Source organism: Fukomys damarensis, unplaced genomic scaffold, assembly GCF_012274545.1.
Source record: "Fukomys damarensis isolate Sample0158 unplaced genomic scaffold, DMR_v1.0_HiC HiC_scaffold_38, whole genome shotgun sequence".
NCBI lineage: Eukaryota > Metazoa > Chordata > Mammalia > Rodentia > Bathyergidae > Fukomys > Fukomys damarensis.
In genome coordinates, this window is record NW_022900950.1 from 16,772,627 (window position 1) to 16,791,622 (window position 18,996).

An 18,996-nucleotide genomic window follows, 5' to 3' on the forward strand; every position below is an offset into this window, starting at 1 on the left:
TACTGTATACCTAAAATGTACCAATAAACTCAATGAGAGAGAAAAAAATTGTATCACCTCTTCAGAAAATACCCATTTTCTTCATTTTTCAAAAAGTTGTATTTTTTTCTATGATAGACAGCCTCAGAGGTTGATGTAGATTACCCAGTAATCCTTAACTATACCTATAGGTGAAGTATACAGAATTCTCTGTAGGTAGAAGCTTACCAATTTTTAAATTTTTGGATTATGTAATTTTTTAATTTTAAAAATATGATTAACTTTTAGCTTACTTAGGTAATTTTCATAACTTATTTAGATGTTTCCTGGGAAGTTATTAGACTGAGCCCTTCTATAATGTTTCTTCTCTTTGCATCTCTAGGCCACAGATGAGGCCTGCATAAATATTTGCTAGATTTACATAAAGTGGTATTGTTACCTATAGTGATTGGGAGATTTTTACATTATTCTAATTAAATAAATGCCTTAAACAAATCAGTTTTTTTCTTTGTTGGTTGAACTAATGCATTTAAGAATATTTTTCAGTTATATAATCAGTACTGTAACAAGTGCAGTTAATTTAAAATTGACTTTGGAAATGACTATGAAGTGTGCTAGTTTTCCACCAGTACCAGTTAGCAGGTGTTAATGAGCATGAAGAAATGACTCCCCCTTCAGCATGATTTGGGACCTGTGTTTAATATAATTGTTTTAAAAAGACTAAATTGAGCAACTTTTTTCTTGCATCTTAAATGCTCAAGAGTATTATCTGCCTTTTAAAATCTCTGAATAGAATAATAGTCTTTCAAATTGTGCTTTGATTGCTTTTTGTGCGCATTTAGCAAATGTTTTTGTTTTTTCTGTACATGAAGAGAGATAGTTTTCAAGAGAATTTTGTCTGCACCAGTAGATTCTCATAGATTATATATTGCAGTTCACTGTCCATTTTTATTGCATACATTTATCCTATTTTGTTCTCATGGTGAATTGTTTTCATGCTCTTATCCATATTTAAGGTGGCTTAGTAATGTACTTTCGGTATTATAAAACACTAACCGAATTCTATACCTAATAGTAAGATGTATTTTTGAGTAAAAACAAATATTTAATTATTTTTATAAATAGTTCTACTTCTACTGACATATACTTTAGGTATTTTACATGAAGAATGAAATATTTACATAGCAAGATATTTATATAGAAATTTACACAAATACATAGAAATCTTGTAAATTTTATAAAGATATAATGAATAAATTGTTAGTTACCTGTTTGGAATAACCCATGCTGTGATGATAGATATATAAAGTTTCTAAGTGATCTTACACTAATCAAGAAAAAAATTACAATATTTTACTGCTTTAGGCATGAGAAAACAAGTCTGTTATAGGTTAAAGAGTTAATTCTTTTACTTTAAATTGAACCTTAGTGTGGACTAAAGGAGAAAAGTTTCTTGTTAAAGTGTAAAAATGTATAACTCTTTTGTAGAAGAGCTTGTAGTAAAGATGGAAAGTTAAGCTCCTGCCAAGTGCACAATCATGGAGATTCCTGAGTGTGGCACTTAATTAGATTATGTTTCTCCAACTTGAGTTTAGCAGAAATCCTTTCAAGGGAAAAATGTTCTAAAGGACTAAACTATGTGGTATTGACCAAGCTATTTAGTTTATGTATCTTATAAAAGTGACAAAGACATTTGCACACATACAAAAATAGATTATAATACAAATATTCAAACTTGCAAATTAAATACCAGTAAGCTATGAAAGTAATATGTTAAAGTTAACAGTTAATTGACTGTGGGAGATGAAAACGTACTATTATGGTTCTGTGACTTTACCAGGTGGTGTGGTAACAGCCCATCCCTTTTCTCTATCGTAGCCAATTTTTCCTTCTGAAAATAACCCATTATAAACAAACTTTTCCTATTTTTCTTTTCTTTCTTTCTTTCTTTCTTTTTTTTTTTTTTTTTTTTTTTTTTTTTTTTTTTTTTTTTTTTTTTTTTGGTGTATGGGATTGAGCTCATGGAGTCAGGCATGGTTGCCACTGAGCTAAGTCCCCCCACCCCGCCCATGTTTCCAATTTTCATTAGTGCATGACAATTCAAATGACAATAACTGCAAATAATTTGCATAAGAACCATTTGAGACACAGGCCCTGGGAGCTTTGTTTGGGAGTAACCCAAATGATCCACTATCTGCTTTTATTAATGAGTGAGTTATCACTGGAAACCAATTTCCAAAGCATTTTCTAGAACCTCCAGATACCTGAAGGAATTCACTGCCTTGTCTTTTTTTTTTAACCTCTTGAGTTTGAGAAACAGTGAGGCTTGACCATTACCTTTGATCCCTCATTTATTGGAATGATCTGTTTTGATGCCATTAGAAAAACTGGTGTCCTAACAAGACTATCTAAAACACTCCATCTGTACCTTCTTTCTGGAGCAGACACTTTTTATACTTTTCAGCATTTATTGAAGCTCAAGTTTAATAATGCTCTTCACCTTTCCCAGAATGATTGTTTCATGCCTCAGTTAAAGGTATGTTGAGGGTAGAACTGCTTCTTTACATTAACTTTTCAGTTAACACTTGCTGATTTTAAAGATCAAATTAGATTCATGTTCCTTTCTGCCTTGCACTAAAATCAGTCCAGACAAGTATAGTGTAAGTAACAGATGACTTTATTGAGATTAATTCTGTCCTCAAGAATTAAATACACACAAAGAATGTGAAAAATGCTTTAAAGGAAGTGTTTCTTGGCAGCAGTTAGGGGCAGCTGTAGCCCCATTTTGATTATGTGGTTTTGTTTCCATATACTGGTTTTGTATAATGTAATCACTTTTAGATGGAGGCTCCATAAAGGCTTAAAATGTAAACTGCAGAATTATTTTCAAATTAACACTAATGCACACTTCTATGGGTTTTTTGAACCCTTGGGAATATCCATGATAAATTGTTTAAAATCTCATTGCGATATTAAAACATTTTAATGAAACATAATCCTGGAAAATAAGGATTTACTATTGTCAGAGGCACTTAATCATCTTTACCCAATTCCTTATGTTTGTCCTCAACTTTTTTTATTCCTTTCCTTTAGACACATACGGGAGAAAAGGAGAAAGTCTGCCCATACTGTGGCCAGAAATTTGCCAGCAGTGGGACGCTGCGAGTTCACATCCGGAGCCACACAGGTATGGAAAAATGACCAAGGGTGAAAACGACCGAGAGAGCTTGTGCCAAAATGGGATGGTGTGGTATACTGAAGTTAATCCAAGGTTAAGAATTAATCTTCCTTATAGTGATGTAAATTTCAATTCCTCACTCTACACGAATTTTGGATAACTTTATTTTCCCAAATTAAGTAAAGCACCTGAAATAGTACTTTCTTCAATGGTTGCTTTTGGTATAACTGACTTATACAGGAGTCTAACAGATGAAACGGAATAATAGTTTTACTCTCTACAGAAGGGTGCAGGCCTCCTCTTACAATCTCTTCTGTAACCCATCTTAAACATGGCCTTTTACAATTTGGAGTCTTTGGAGTGCAACTTGAATGTTGAAGGATCTTATTGCATGGGAATGTGACGTGACATAGTACCTGTTAGGCTGTGGAGTGCTTCGTAAGGGTCCCCTTTTTTTCTTAGTTCTGTACCATTTGCCCAGTGAAGGAGGGTGTGCCTTTGCAATGGTGAACTGAGCACTCTTAGAAGAACCTTGTTTGGATTTTATCTGTCATGTACATAAGCACTTCAAAAAGACCTGAAGTAATATTCTTAATTTTGATATCTAGATGATTTTACAATAGTCTGAAAATTTTTTCAGTAGCTAGACTGTATTTTTATGGATATTATGCAATCAGTTACATAGCTGAAGCGTCCTACTCAAGGGCCATAGTGTTTGACTTTAACCCTTGTCTCCCCACCTTGCATAGTGTGTAGCACAGTAACTGTGCTGTAACTGCTATAAATGAAGAAATGTTAGTTTAAGCACGCCAGAGAATCTCTACTAGGGCTACTACACATGGGTGAAGTAAAGGACAAGAGTAGAATGTAATGTTCGAATTAGTGTCTGTTGTAGCCACTTAAATACTTAATAGCCACTTAAATACTTTTCAATGGCACACATGACCAATAAAAGATCAAACTTTTTCCATGGTGTCTGTCAACGAGGTGCTCTAGAGAAGGAAAGGAAGGTCTTCTTGCATAGAGAAAGCAAGGCATTTGGACAAGGTCCAGTTGTGTTGCATCAGTAGATAGCAACAACAGGAAAGGAGAGAGGCCAAAGGAAAGGTGCTACAGAGAGCCATGTTGGGGACGTGTGTACTTAACATTGGGCACATGGCTTGCACACCATGTGTGGATTGTTCAGTAGAAGAAGGAACAGAGAGTTTTGATGTCTGAAGCCAGCCCCTGCAGTCTGGTGGGTTAGCCTGTTAGCCTCTTATGTCCTTAGGCATCCCTCTCTCCTGTGTGTGTGTGTGTGTGTGTGTGTGTGGCTAATTGGATTTGGGGTCAACAGCCTTCCTTTCTGTATTAGTAATCTTTGGTCGATGTCTTTATGCCACATTGAATATATAACTTACTGTGCGCTTAGTGGCCTTCATGTGTGCATGTCTGTACTCATGCCTATCATTTGTGTATAGGAGAGGGAGAGTAGGGAACAGGGAAAGAATAGTTCATCTTCATAGCAGATAACGAGTCCAGTAACCTAAGACATCATGATATAATTCAATTATGTTTGGTCTATAGTGTTTTTAAAAGGCAGAAACTTTTACTGATCAGAATGCATTAAGATAGATCTCAGCACAGAAGGGATGAAGCCAAACAAATAGAATACTTAATTTTTCAAATTAATTCTAACCTTGAGAATTCTAAGTGCCTGGGTTTTATTTGACTTTTGGAAATATGGGCAGTAGAGAAGAGTAAAGCACTTAAACTAGTGATTATTCCCAAAATTTTAATTATTTTCCTGTACAAAATTCCAATAATAAGAGGACTTACTGTGAGGCCCAAGAATTTTCTTGAATAAAAATGTTTGTTGTTGTCTTGAAATATGTTTTATATTATAGGTAATCTAAAAATACCCTAAAATCCAAGTTATTTTATACATGGCTTAGTTACCAAGGGTTGTTAATTCATGTGGCTTCTGATCAAAGGCACAGCCATCTGAATGCTGACAGCAGCACTGAGCAATGGTGAGATAACGTGTGTATTTCCACAAGTATACAGATAGGACAGATAGATGCAGAGGCACAGAGAACCTAGACAGGACATCTTGATAGGGAGGGTGTTTGTATGAGTAATCGTTTAACTCTAATTTTTATATAGTCACTTATTCAGAATTAGACTTGTCTCTTTAAAATCAGACTCATTCACCTTCACATCTTATAGTCCCACTTTGGGTGCTTTTAAAGTTAAGTCTGTTCAATGGTAACTTCTTGGCAGTGCAGCTGGGGGTTTGTTAGAAGTGGGTGCCAGACGATGTCAGTGACCACAGAGACCTGGCTGGTGGCTGACATCTGGACTTCCACAACAGTCCTGGCATAGGTTTCTTTTCTTGTGTGGATAAATGGTGCTTTTCTTTTCTTTGTCCTTTCCTCCAAATGATGCATGTCCATGAACCTCCCCGAGCTACATCAGTATTTGTGTGGGATTATATATAATTATTTTGCTATTCTAACAGTAGAGCTGGTTGTCATTTTGAGTTGTTTCCTCTCCCTTTATTTTCCCTATGAAGTCACAAGGTTGTATTCAGCCTTCTCCTAACAACACTTGTAGCAATTTATGGTTGTGCTATGGTGTGGCATAGCTAAAGGGTTATGACATGTTCTACAGGCAATATTTCCTTGTATATAACTTCTAGAGGACACAGTGAAGTAGTAAGAAACATGAGTGAAGATGGTGCCCACGTAGCAAGGGCAGCAGATGCCCTCTTGTGCAACAGAAGTTTCTGGAGCCGTGATGCCCACTATGGCTTCATTGCTTTGCTATACTTGGACATTTGGAGATCCCGGGGAGCTAGCTAATGTGAGTTAGGGCTACAACTGTTTACTATATTAGCACCTAAAGCTACTCACTGTGTTAGAAAATTTTTAAAAGTCATTATTTTGATAAAAATAAGTGTGCATATTACATGTTAATGTATTTTAAGAGAAAATAACAGAACTTTTTCCAAATCAGAAATTATTTAGTGAGACTGGAGACATTGTTATCTGTCTGGTTTAAAAGAAGACACCTAGATTCTCATATCTGTTTCTTCATTCATCCTTTTGCAGTGCACAATTTTGGTTGCAGAATTTGAAAGAAATCTGGCCTTATATAGCTAGGTATTTAAAGTAAGAGAGTATTGTAGTTTTTTTCAAATAAATTTGCATGTTTTTTTGTTACTACATTAAAAATTAAAAGGCGGTAGTTTTTTAAAGACTTGTTGTATGCAACCTGAAATTATCTCAATAAACTTTTCGGTTCTGTTACATTCTAGAGAATTGGTCTGTTGCACTTTGAATGATCTTTTACCCTGGAGCGATTTTGTAACATGATGCTCAAGTACTTTGGAATATATCCTGTCACTGATGTCACATTTGTTAATATCATCACTGATCTCATTAGACAGTCTGAGTATTTAGAAGGCTTCAAGCACAGGACAGCAGATACAAGTTTTCCAAAATTCTGAAATTTGCTTTACCTGTTTTAATTTTCATACTTTGTAACAAATGCAATGGTATCTTTCATTATTTTTTTGAATTATAAGCTTACATCTTTTATTTATTTTTTTCCTTATTGACATTATTGGTATATTTTAGGTATACAGTACAGTTACATTCATGATTGGGATCTTGTACTTTTACATGACAGGTCTTGGTTCTCATTTCTCACCTTTGGCCCTCCCCTCCTTTCATCCCCTCCTCCTTTCCCTATTTACAAATACTTTATTTCCATTTTTTCATTTTGTCTGTCATATTTTTTTCTTTTCCCTTATTTCCTTTCCACTGCCCTTCCCACTTCGCTTACTCCTTTAGCCTTTTTCTTCCTATTTCACATTGTCAATTATAACATTACAATCTTATGTACCGTTATAGTTTTTCACACCAGAAAAACTATTCAATATTTATACATATGTGACTTATTTATTTCATTTAGGAGTATATCCTCAATATGTATCCATTTTCCTATGAATGACTCTAATTTCTCACTCTTTATGAGAGGAAATTTATGTCTGAGTAGTATTCCATTTTAGAGAAAAACCACATCTTCTTTGTCCAGTCTCCAACTGATGGGCAATGGGCTGTTTCCAAGTTTTAGCTATTACAAACTGTGCTGCTATAAACATATGTGTGCATATATCACTGTGATATGATTCTTTTAATTCTTTTGGAAAGATATCCAGCAGAGGAATGGCTGGGTCAAATGGAACCTCTAATTCTAGCTCTTTGAGATATCTCCATATTGATTTCCATAGTGGTTGCACCAGTCTGCACTCCCACCAACAATGGAGAAGGGTTCCTTTCTCCCCACAACTCCACCAACATTTGTTATTTGTTGATTTCTTGATAGCAGCCATTCTTTGTGGGGTGAGGTGGAATCTCAGTGTTGTTTTCATCTGCATCTCTCGAATGACCAGTGATGTGGAGCACTTTTTCATATATTTAGTTGCTGCTTTTATTTCGTTGTCTGAGAAATGTCTTTTCATTTCAGATGCCCAGTTTTGAATCGGGTCTTTATATTTTGGCGGCTGATTGTTTTGAGTTCTTTATATATTCTAGATAAGAGCCCTTTGTCTGAGGAGCAGCTGGGAAAATTTTTTTCCCCACATTGTAGATTGTCTTTTAGTTCTGTTGATGGTTTATTGTGCAGTGAAGAAGCTTCTTAGTAAGATGAGATCCCAGTTGTTGATTCTTTCTACTAATTCCCATGCTATTGAGGATTTGTTCATAAAGTTTTTTCCTATGTCAATGTCTTCAAGAGTTCTGCCTAACTTATCTTCAAACAAATTTAGTGACTCTTTTTTAATATTTATATCTTTAATCCACTTGGATTTTAGTGTAGTGCATGGTGAAAGATAAGGGTCTAGTTTTAATCTCTGGCAGGATGAAATCCAGTTTTTCCAACACCATTTATTAAAGAGACTATCTTGCCTCCAGTGAGGATGTTCAGCTCCTTTCTCAAAGATGAGGTAGCTGAGTACATCTGGAGTTGTTTTTGTGTCTCCCAGTCTGTTCCACTGATCCTCAGGTCTGTTTCTTTGCCATTACCATGCTGCTTTTATCACAGTGGCTTTGTAGTATAGTTTCAGATTGGGAATTGTTATACCCACTGCCATGTGTCTGTTGCCTAGGATGGTTTTTGCTATTCTAGGTCTCTTCTGGTTCCAAATGAAAGTTTGGATTCTTTTTTCGAGTTCTATGAAATATAGTGTTGGAATTTCAATTGGCATTGCATTGATTCTGTATAGCAGTTTTGGTAGGATGGCCATTTTCACTATGTTGATTCTTCCTACCCAGGAGCAGGGGATATCCTTTTTTTTTCAGAGTGCTGCGGTTTTCAGTGTATAGGTCTTTTGCTTCTTTCGTTAGATTGATTCCTAGATACTTCCTTTTTTTGGATGCTATTGTGAAAGGAATTGTTTACCTAAATTCTCTCTTAGTGAGTCTGTTATTTGTGTACAAGAAGGCTATTAATTTTTGGGTGTTGACCTTGTATCCTGCTACTCTGCTAAAAGTGTCAAGTCTAGGAGTCTTTTGGTGGAGTTTTGGGGTCTTCAATGTAGAGTATATCATCAGCAAATAATGACAGTTTAACTTCTTCCTTTCGTATCTTTATTTTTATTTTTTTTATAATTTCTTCCTCTTGTCTAATTTCTATGGCTAATAAGAGGAGTGGTGATAGTGGGCATCCTTGTCTTGTTCCTGATTTTAATGTGAAGGTTTTCAGTTTTGGGCCATTTAATATGATGTTGGCTGTTGGTTTCTCATAGATAGCCTTTATTAAGTTGAGATACAGACCATCTATTCCAATTATTGCAGGGTTTTCACCATTAATGGGTGTTGAATTTTGTCAAATGCTTTTTCTGCATCTATTCAGAGGATCATATGGTTTTTGTCCTTGACTCTGTTAACATAGTGTATTACATTTATTGACTTATGTATATTGAACCATCCTTGCTTCCCTGGAATAAATCCAACTTGGTCAGGATGTATAATCTTCTTGATGATCCTCTGTATTCCGATTGCTAGTATCTTATTAAGGATTTTTACATCTATATTCATTAAGGAGATTGGCCTGTGGATCTCTTTTTTAGTTGGGTCTTTCCCTCCTTGGGAATCAAAGTGATACTTGCTTTCAGGAAGAATTTGGAAGTATTGCTTCCCTTTCAATTTCACTGAAAAGTTTAAAGAGTAGTGGCAGTTGTTCTTCTCTAAATGTTTTGTAAAATTTAACAGTGAATGTATCGGGACCTGAACTTTACTTTGTGGGTAAACTTTTAATTACATTTTCAATTTCACTATTTGTAATGGGGCATTTAAATTTTTTTTTCCTTCATTCAACTTTGGTAATTCATAAGTATCTAGAAATCTGTCCATTTTTTCTGTGTTTTCCTTTTTTTTTAAGGGTACAGGTTCTCAAAGTAGATATTGATGATCCTCTAGATTTCTGTTGGATCTGTTGTGACTTGACCTTTTTCGTCCCTAATTGCATGGATCTGAGCCCTTTCTGTCCTTTTTTTGATAAGGTTAGCTAAGGGTTTATCAATTATATTTATTCTTTCAAAAAACCAACTCTTTGATTCATTTATTTTTTGTATCATTTTCTTAGTTTCCATTGCATTGATTTCTGCTCTAACCTTTATAATTTCCTCTCTTGTACGAGCTTTGGGTTTTATTACTCTTGTTTTTCTAGGAGTCTAAGATTCATTATTAGGTTTATTTGAGCTTGCTCTGTTTTCCTAGTGTGGGCATTCAATGGTATGAATTTTCCATGAGAACTGCTTTCATTGTGTCCCCTAGATTCCTGCATGTTGTATTGGCATTATCATTTATTTGTAAAAACTCTAATTTCTTCTTTAATTTCCTCTGTGCACCATTGATTGTTCAGGAGAGTGTTGTTCAATTACCATTTGTTTGTGAAGTTCCTATGGTTTCTTATGCTATTGATCTCCAGCTTGATTGCACTATGATCTGATAATATATAAGGAATAACTCTGATTTCTTTGCATTTATTCAGACCTATTGTATGCGCTAGTATGTGGTCTACCTTGGAGAATGACCCATGTGCAGCTGAAAAGAATGTATATTCTGAATTTTTGGGGTGGAACACTCTACAGACGTCTATTAAGTTCATATATTCAAAATCTTGGTTCAGTTCTAGTATTTCCTTGTTGATTTTTTGCCTGGATGATCTATTTGTGATAGTGGGGTATTTAGATTCCCCTACTACAATTGTATTAGTGCTTATTGGGTTTTTCATGTCATCTAATATTTCTTTTATATAGTTGGATATAGTTGGGGGTATTAATATTTGGTTCATATATGTTTATGATTGTCATCTCTTCCTCTTGAATTGTTCTCTTTACAAGAATATAGTGGCCTTCTTTTTCTCTCTTAATCCGTTTTGCTTGAAATTTACTTTGTCTGCGAATAAGATAGCTACCCCTGCTTTTTTCCTGGCTCCTGTCACATGGAGAACTGCTTTCCATCCTTTCACTTTCAGTCTATGGGCTTCTTTTTGCACTAGGTATGCTTCTTATAAACAGCATATTGCTGGATTTTGCTTCTTAATCCATTCTGCCAGTCTGTTTCTCTTGTTTGATGAATTGAGGCCATCGACATTGATGGTTATACCTGATATGTACTGACATATCATTGTCATGTTATTGTCCTTTTTTTGTCTCTTTAATTTTTCCCCCTCTCCTTTTAGTTTCTTGCCTTGCCTATTTGATTTGGTCTGTTGGACCTCAGGGTGTTGTGACCTTCATTGTCTTTATGTAAGATATTGTTTAGAATTCCTTTTAGTGCTTGTTTGGTATTCATGATGTTTCTCATGGAAACTTTGTCATGGAAGTATCTTGTTTCCCCATCCATTTTGAAAGAGATTTTTTAGGTGTCATCAGTCTAGGTTGGAGTTTGTTTTCTTTTAGAACTTGAAATACCTCACTCCAGGCTCTCCTTGACCTGAGGGTTTGTGTTAAAAAGTCTGCTATGATTCTGATGGGCTTTCCTTTGCATGTGATTTGTTTTTTTTCTCTTTCTGCTTGTAGTATTTTGTTCTTCTGTTGGGTTTCTATGATCTTGATTATTATATGTCTAGGTTTAGATTTTTTTTTTTTTATCATGGCTAGTTGAAATCCTATATGCCTCACTTATCTGTATGTTAAATTCTTCCCCTCTGTTTGGGAAGTTTTTCTATCATTAATTCTGTGAACAGCTTTTTTAAGTCATTTGTATTTTCTCCTGCTCCTTCATGGATTCCTATCAGTCTTGTGTTATTCTTCTTTGCATCATCTAGGTGTTGGATCAATTTCTCATGATCCCTTACTGATTTTAAGAGACTTCTCTTTTCACGGTCACTGACTCTGATCCTGTCTTCTATATCTGAAATTCTATCTCCGCATTCTTTTATTCTACTGTGAAAACTTTCAATAGATTTCCTGGATATCTGTTTGAATCTATTTCATGGACTCCATTTCTTTCCTATATTATTTCTATTTTGAATTTTTCTAGAGCCTGATGGATATGTTTTGTTACTTCCTGTGCTATGAGTTCACGGTGTCTTGCTGGTTCACTGTTAGACTTTTTATCTTCATTTGCCCTACTGTTTGCCATTGGTGAACTGGAAATCTGTCTTTTTGTCTTGCTTAAGTGTTTTCTCATTTTTATATTTGTTTTTGGGTTGTCCTTAATGTAATTCCTGGGTTATTATTTAAATCTTCCTGATATAGTTGCTTTTTAGCTTTTGAGTCTCTAATGACTCATAGACATTCTCATTTTTATAATATCAGAGAAGACAACTCATTAAATCAATCACAATCCTTTAGCCCTATTGATACAATCAGCAACACAATAGGATCAAGCACAATTTACAAATTGACCACTTGTGCTAGTTATTAATCTATCACCTTTAAACCATGTGAATTAAATTAAAATCAAGAAGCAGCCCAAAATATGTTTGCAGTGAATAAACTCTTCCATATAGCATATTTACTATTTAGGATGGGGGCTTAGACAGATTCAGGATGAGAGTAGCAGATAAGTAAAATAATTGGAGAAGGTTTCACGTGAAGCCAGAGGGCATAGAATGACCATACAATCTTTAGGAAACTGTTAAATTCAAAAAGGAAAGACAGAGTGCTAGAATAATGAGAAGAATATAACAACCCAACAGTAATAGGGGCCCGCTTTCCTTCAAAACTATTGACCTTTGAGTGAAGGAAAATGAGAGAAGAAAAGAACATAAAGAAAAAAGAAAAAACAATAAAAGAAGAAATCCAAATTAGGACAGGAACAAGAACAGAAAGGGAGATGGGGAATAATATGTGGGAGCAAGAGACTCAGTTGGAAGAAGAGGACAGAAAAAAGAAAGAATTTGCAGAGTGGAATGAAGAAAAGAAAGAAGAAAAAGAATTTGAAGGGCCTCTTTCAGACTATATCTCTGCTGTCATAATATACAATGTGCGCAGCCATGTGCACAACTAAGACCTTTGATCTCAGCTAGCCGATGGCAGACCCCTGATATTCAGGCTGATTTTGGGCTGCAAGGCCCAAATTGAGCTCCCTGACCACCTGCAGAGTTGAACTGCACAAAATCCTACTACAGGTTCCCTCTGCCCTTTCTTTGAAGGTATTCAAAGACTGGAGCTCAGAAAAATGCCCTTTATGACCATGTGTGCCTCTGCAGAGTGGATCCAAGGACTGGTACAATCAGGAGGCCTGAGAGCAGTGGGGAGGCTGTTGCAGGGGTACCCATGTGGCAAGCTAGTCCTCACCTAATGGCTCCAGGCAGGCCAGAGGGAGAACAGATCTAGGACAGCTGTCCCCGACCTCCACCTTCCACCTTCCGCTGGATGCTGGTCATGGTGCAGGCGTGGCGAGGGCATGGCTACCCAGTCCTCACCTTTTGGTCTCAGGCAGGCCTGAGGGTGAATGGATCTCGGAGCAGCTGTACCGGACCTCCGCCTTGCACCTTCTGCTGGATGCTGGTCTTCTTTTATATTCAAAAAATAAATGTGCACTGAGCACCCAACTTTTAATAACCCTGCTTTGTCTATCAGTCATTTTGCTTTATGTGAAAAATGGTGTTCTGTGAAAGAGGCTGCGGTCCACCTTCTGGTTCCATCACTGGTGCCTTTCCCTAGGTGACTTTCCTTTGCATTGCAATGCTTCCAGCTTAGTTCCCTTTTTTTGTTTCCAAACTTTTTTTCCAAACTTTTTTTTTTTTTTGGTACCAGGGATTGAACTCTGGACCTTGCACTTTTAAGCAGGGAGCGGCACCACTGAGCTAAATCCCCAGCCCTTTAATTCCCATTTTATCACAAAGAATATTAAAAAGATGGTACTCAAATATCAAGATTGAATAAAATTATTAATTTTTCTTTTATCCCGGATGTTTTCAAGTAAAACTGGCCTTTATTTCTACTATGAGTGTGTGGATGTGAAAATTGCCATAATTATTATAAAAGTTTGAGGCCAATGCCATGTACACACCACAGCAGCAGTTTCATTTCTCCCCTGAAATTTTGTATCATTAATATAGATGTCAACACAGTGGAAAAGGCAAATAACTTAATAGTGTTGTTATGAAAATATGTTTGACCTTGTGAGAATCTTGGAAATCCTCAGAAGTAAAAAAGATCTTATTTTAAGAACTGCTGCTAGATGGATAAATACCTAGCAAAAAATCTGTGTGTGTGTGTGTGTGTGTGTGTGTGTGTGTGTGTGTGTGCTGGGAAGGGATAAGGTGCAAGAAGCAGGGATGAATGTGTTGACTTGTGCAAATAAGGACCCAGCTGACAAAGGACCATTCTGTTTAACTAGGGCCATTTCTTTTACCTGATTACTCAGACTGGTATTGCTTCCAAGTAATGCTTTGCCTTTCCTGATAATAAATTCTCAACCTTTTGCTCTTGCTTCTGATAAAACATGTTAATGTCTTCTGTCATTGCCTTTGCTAGAATCTGAATTTCAAAAAGCCAGCTGATGAATAGGAAGTTTGCCAACTCTGACTATACTGTTGTATAGGAACTGTTCACTGTTGGGCTGATACTGTTATATTTATAATTGAAAACAGAAAGACATTAAGGCTTTCCAAATTGGGCATATCTGTAACTCTGTTTCAGAACTTTAAAATTTTCCTGCAGATAGCCAAAAATAGAAAGATTATCTGGTCGGCATGACATTTATGGATATTTGAAATCATTTAGTAGGCGTTTAGGGTGCTCAGCTCTCCTAGGCGCTTTCCAATTATGGAGACACAATATCTGACACTCATAGCTTTAAGGAAGATAGATTTATTTTGGCTCATAATTTTTAGAGGATGAAGTCCATACTAGCTGCCTCTGAGGCAGGAAGGGCATGGTGGAAGGGTCTGGTAGTAGGAAACTGCTCACATCATGGGACCCAGGAAACGAGCAAGGGGAGGAGCGAGGTAGGGAGACTCACCCATCCAGGTCATGCCCCTCGTTACCTCCCTCTTCTGACCAGACCTGGCCTCCTCACAGCACGTTCTCTTACAAAATCATGAGTCAGTCTACTTAGGAGTATAGCCCCTGAATATAGTCACTTCCTGAAAGTCCTGCCTCTGAACTCCTGAGGCTTTTGTGAGATACGTAGTTCAAAGCAATAATGAGGGCATTACAGTGATATTAAGTACTGTTCTCCAGCTAGGCAGCTGCCCTGCTTAGTAGAAGCAGGTCTCATTGTGTCTCCTGCTCTGCTATCCTCCATCTTGGGAATCAGCCCTGTATATGGGAAAGAGCCATGGCTTTGGAGACAACCAACTCCAGTCCAAATCCTGGCCACGCCCCCTTAGTAGATGTGAATTTTGAGCACATTATTTAACCTCTCTAAGCCCCCCTTTTTTACCTCCTAGGTTCTTTGTGAAGAATGAATGAGATTATTTCTGTCAGACACTTAGTGTTGGTTCATAATAAATGGTCAGTTAATTGTCATAAACACAATTCGTAAAATTCTACTCTTTATGCTGTGGTTTGTTAATATGACTTCTCAGGTGAAATGAGTTGTATTCGTTTATATTGGATTGTAAGTATTTACTGGGTAAAATAATTGTTTGCGTTATCATTTTTCTTAAATTCTTCTGTACAGCAGTACTGAGATTTTCATGTTCAAGATTGTCCTTTTCTTCCAGTTTCATCAAAATTTTTAATTATAGTATACTAAACCTTTAAAATAAATGAACAATATATTACGATTATGCAAGAAACTTTATTAGAACATCATGCTAAAATATTTAGGTATACATGTTTCTGTATCTTACTCTCAAATGGGCCAGGAAAAAGAAGTGAATACAAAAATACGTTCCATGTCCCTGTACCTCTTTCAGCAACACCCTCCCTATTGCTCATGCCTGTTTGAGGTCCTCAGGGGTCTCTAGGTTCTGCTAGTGCAGGTTGTGCTCATGCCTTTACTTAGTCTGTGGAACAGGAGAAGCTCTCTCAAATAGAGCATCTAAGTCTATCCTCTCACAGTCCAGAATGAGAGGTTTCTCACCCTTTTTTTGTTTTTACCTGCATCCTTTAATGGGTTTCATTTTGGCAGATTTGTACATGCATATAACATGCTATAATTGTTACCCCCATCACCCCGTTTCACCCTCTGTTTGAGGGGGTTTCAATTTATATAATATATTTCAATCATATTCCTGTCCCCTTTTATCTGCCCTTATCTGTCCCCTCTTCCTCCTCCATATTCAAATGACCTATCTAAGCCCAAAGAAATAAGACCCAAATCTTTTGATTTCAAATTCTGTGGTTTTATGTACTCTCTTCCTTTTTGCTACGTATTTGTCATAAGTACTTATGAATTACAGAAATTCTCTAAGTTTCCTAGTGCAAAGACTAGGAATGAGATTCTAATGTGTAATTTCAGCACTATAAAAATGTTGTGACTTAGAGCCAAATGATTTGATTTCGTGTGATTTTTTTTTCCTTAGTGTAAATATGTTCATTTACTCCTGACTCGTCTTTATAGTGAGCAAAAACATACAGAATATGCAATATTAAATTTATCTTACCTTTTTTCATTTCTAGAAATTGCTTATTAATTGGAAGTTGATCCTTTGACTACACTGAAATGTAATGAGATTTTTATGGAGTTAGTAGTCAGTATTTTTCCTAGCATATTAGAGTCAATTTCATTTGCTTTCCAGAGTGTAAATTGTCCATCAATAATTTGAAAATCCCTTCTATTTCTTTTATTACATCAAATAACACTCAGTTTCACAGAGAACAAAGAAATATGACTCTAGTTTATGTTTCTTCCTTACAGTTTGCCAGCTGGTATCTTCCAACCTTTTTTATCTAGCACAATAACAGGATTGTTGTATGAAAAAATAGTTTCCTTCATATTAATTTTCTTAAGATGGCTCTTTTTTTATTGGCCTATGATTAGTGGTTGTTCAACGAGACAAAGATAATTAACTGTTAGATTACTACGGATTAGTTCTGAGAGGAGTGTTAACGTTTATATCTGTTTTCATTTTTGTTGTTGTTAATAACGGTTAATGTGTTTAAACTTTTCAATTCCTTCATGCTGTGATTGATTTTATCCTTTCCTACCTTAAATAACCCCCCAGCTATATGCTTGCTGTGCCATTTTTCTTTTCCATCTCCTTTGTGTCTTTCTCATATTCCCATGACATCATTCTATAGAGCTAGGGTGAAATTTGACAAAACTCTGATTTTTCCATTAACTTGGAAGATGTTACTTTTCATAAATCTTGTATCTAACTTCTAAAGTCCACTCATGTTTTTATATAGTATTCTTGAGTTCTAGAATAGAGGGGAATTTCTGAAATTACCCAGTTCAAGTTTCTTTGAACTAATAATGCCTAACAAAATGTAGTGATTTACCTACAGTCACACAAGCAATTGTATGTGGTTAATCTAGAACTAAACCGAGATTTAACCTTTTCCATTATATCACATGCTGATATTTTTATTTCTTACTCTTCGATAGGTCCCCTAACTCTTACTGTTGCCCTTGAATTTACTATAGAGTTACATAATTTCATAATGTTTGATGATATTTATCATTGATATATTGCCCACTTGAAGATAGTAAGCTTTTCTTGGAAACTTGAGGACCTGCAGTGTGTTACCTATGGTCTTATTGAATACTTACCTCTAAATAGGCAGAAATTTTCCTAGCACACAGTCAACTAATACTTTATTATTTAATATCTGGTTCATTTCTAGAATATGGATGGTGGAGTCAGGTTACAAATTTGAAATCCTTTTTATTTTTTACCCAGCCTCCAAGAGATTTAATGATTTGCTTTACTTCTTCAGAAATGAATTTTCTCAATTGAAAATAGGTACAATAATATTGTCAACTGCCAAGTGTTGCTTTTAGACGCATGGGAAGACATACTTAAAGGATTTTGCCTGGTGCCTAGCACAGTGTAAGCTGAGTGAGTGGTACTGGGAACTGTTACTGCTGGTGTGTGGTTGTGCTATGTTTTTGTATTTTTACCTGCATTTAATTACAGATACTCAGATTCAATTGATATACTATTTGACCCTCTGTTGCTAGTGATCATACTTGTGTTTTCGTACTTTCAGCAGTAGATTATTGATCATCTGTGGACTGCAGATGAGGATTTGCTGTCAGGCAGGGCTGGCCAGGAGTGAGCCAGGGTGTGGGTAGAGTGTGTTGCTGTCACCATCACTGAAGGCAAGTGTTTGGGTCTGTGTCTGGCCTGCAGCTCTGTAATTTATCATCCAGTTTCTTCTGCTGGAATGACTGAGATGGCACTCTGTGGGTCAGCTGAAATGGTAGAGCACAGTCTCCTGTGGGTTTATAGCTTCTTGGGGTCAGTGAGAACTGAGGTTCATTCAGCAAGGGAATCCACAGGCTGTGACATGGATTCCATCAGTTATTCATAAATTATGAAGGAAATAATAGGAACAGCTTTTGGGTTTTAAAAGCTCTGGGCCAGGAGGTTAATTACTTGCCTAGAGTTCCAACCAACTTTTCGTGTTAATAGATACCGGCTGTGTTGGCCCTTCTGTTCCAGGCTGTCTTGTACACTGTTATTTGAATGTAGCAATAAATCATTGTCTTTGGAAATAATTAATTTTTTTGTAAATACCTGTAGTCATCTCAGAAATAAAGGATTGGTGTATTACAATTTGATTACATTTAGATTTTGGCTATTGTTTTTCTTCTCAATATCTTTTCTAAAGGAATTAATCATTGTTTTTAGAATGTTTGTTCAACATAAAAACAGTAGCTATAAATAATTGAAAGCAATTATAAGATAATGACATTAATAAGGGAGACAAAATAATTATAAGCACGAATGAAAATTTTAAAATGTATTCCATAGTTTTATAGGAATTGGATGACTTACAAATGTTGAAAAGGAATTTTTTCTGCTGTATTTATTTCTAAGTGTTTTCGTAGCTAACATTAGGCCAAATCACATGTCTGTTATCCACAGATAGTCTAAGAGTTAACAGAATCATCGTGTAGAATCTGAATAGAAATCAATGATTCCCTCAGCATCACACTTCAGCTTTTCCCCAACACATGTTGGTTAGCATTTTCATAGTCAAGGGTAAAATCTGGAACTGTATATTTTTGTTTGTTTTCTGAAGTGTTACCTTGACAAGTCAAATCATTTCTTATCAACAGCCAAATCAGTGGAATGTGTCATTTCTTCCTCTTTTTTCTTTTATGTTTGTTCAGTCTTCACCAGTATAATTTTGTTTTAGTGTAAAGCTCATATAATAACTTAGGAAACAATGCATTCTTTTTTTTTTTTTTTTTTTTTTTTTTACGGGACACACC

At 35.9% G+C, this 18,996-nt stretch overlaps 1 protein-coding gene across 3 annotated transcripts in view; it reads left to right on the forward strand.

Annotated features, from left to right (window-relative positions):
- Prdm5 (PR/SET domain 5) overlaps window positions 1–18,996 on the forward strand; it is a 193,904-nt gene that overhangs the window by 114,291 nt on the left and 60,617 nt on the right. For all 3 annotated transcript variants that reach the window (XM_033760015.1, XM_010610928.2, XM_033760016.1), the window contains one exon: window positions 3,073–3,166. In XM_033760015.1, the coding sequence (XP_033615906.1) occupies window positions 3,073–3,166 (94 nt within the window). The remainder of the gene's footprint in view (window positions 1–3,072; window positions 3,167–18,996) is intronic.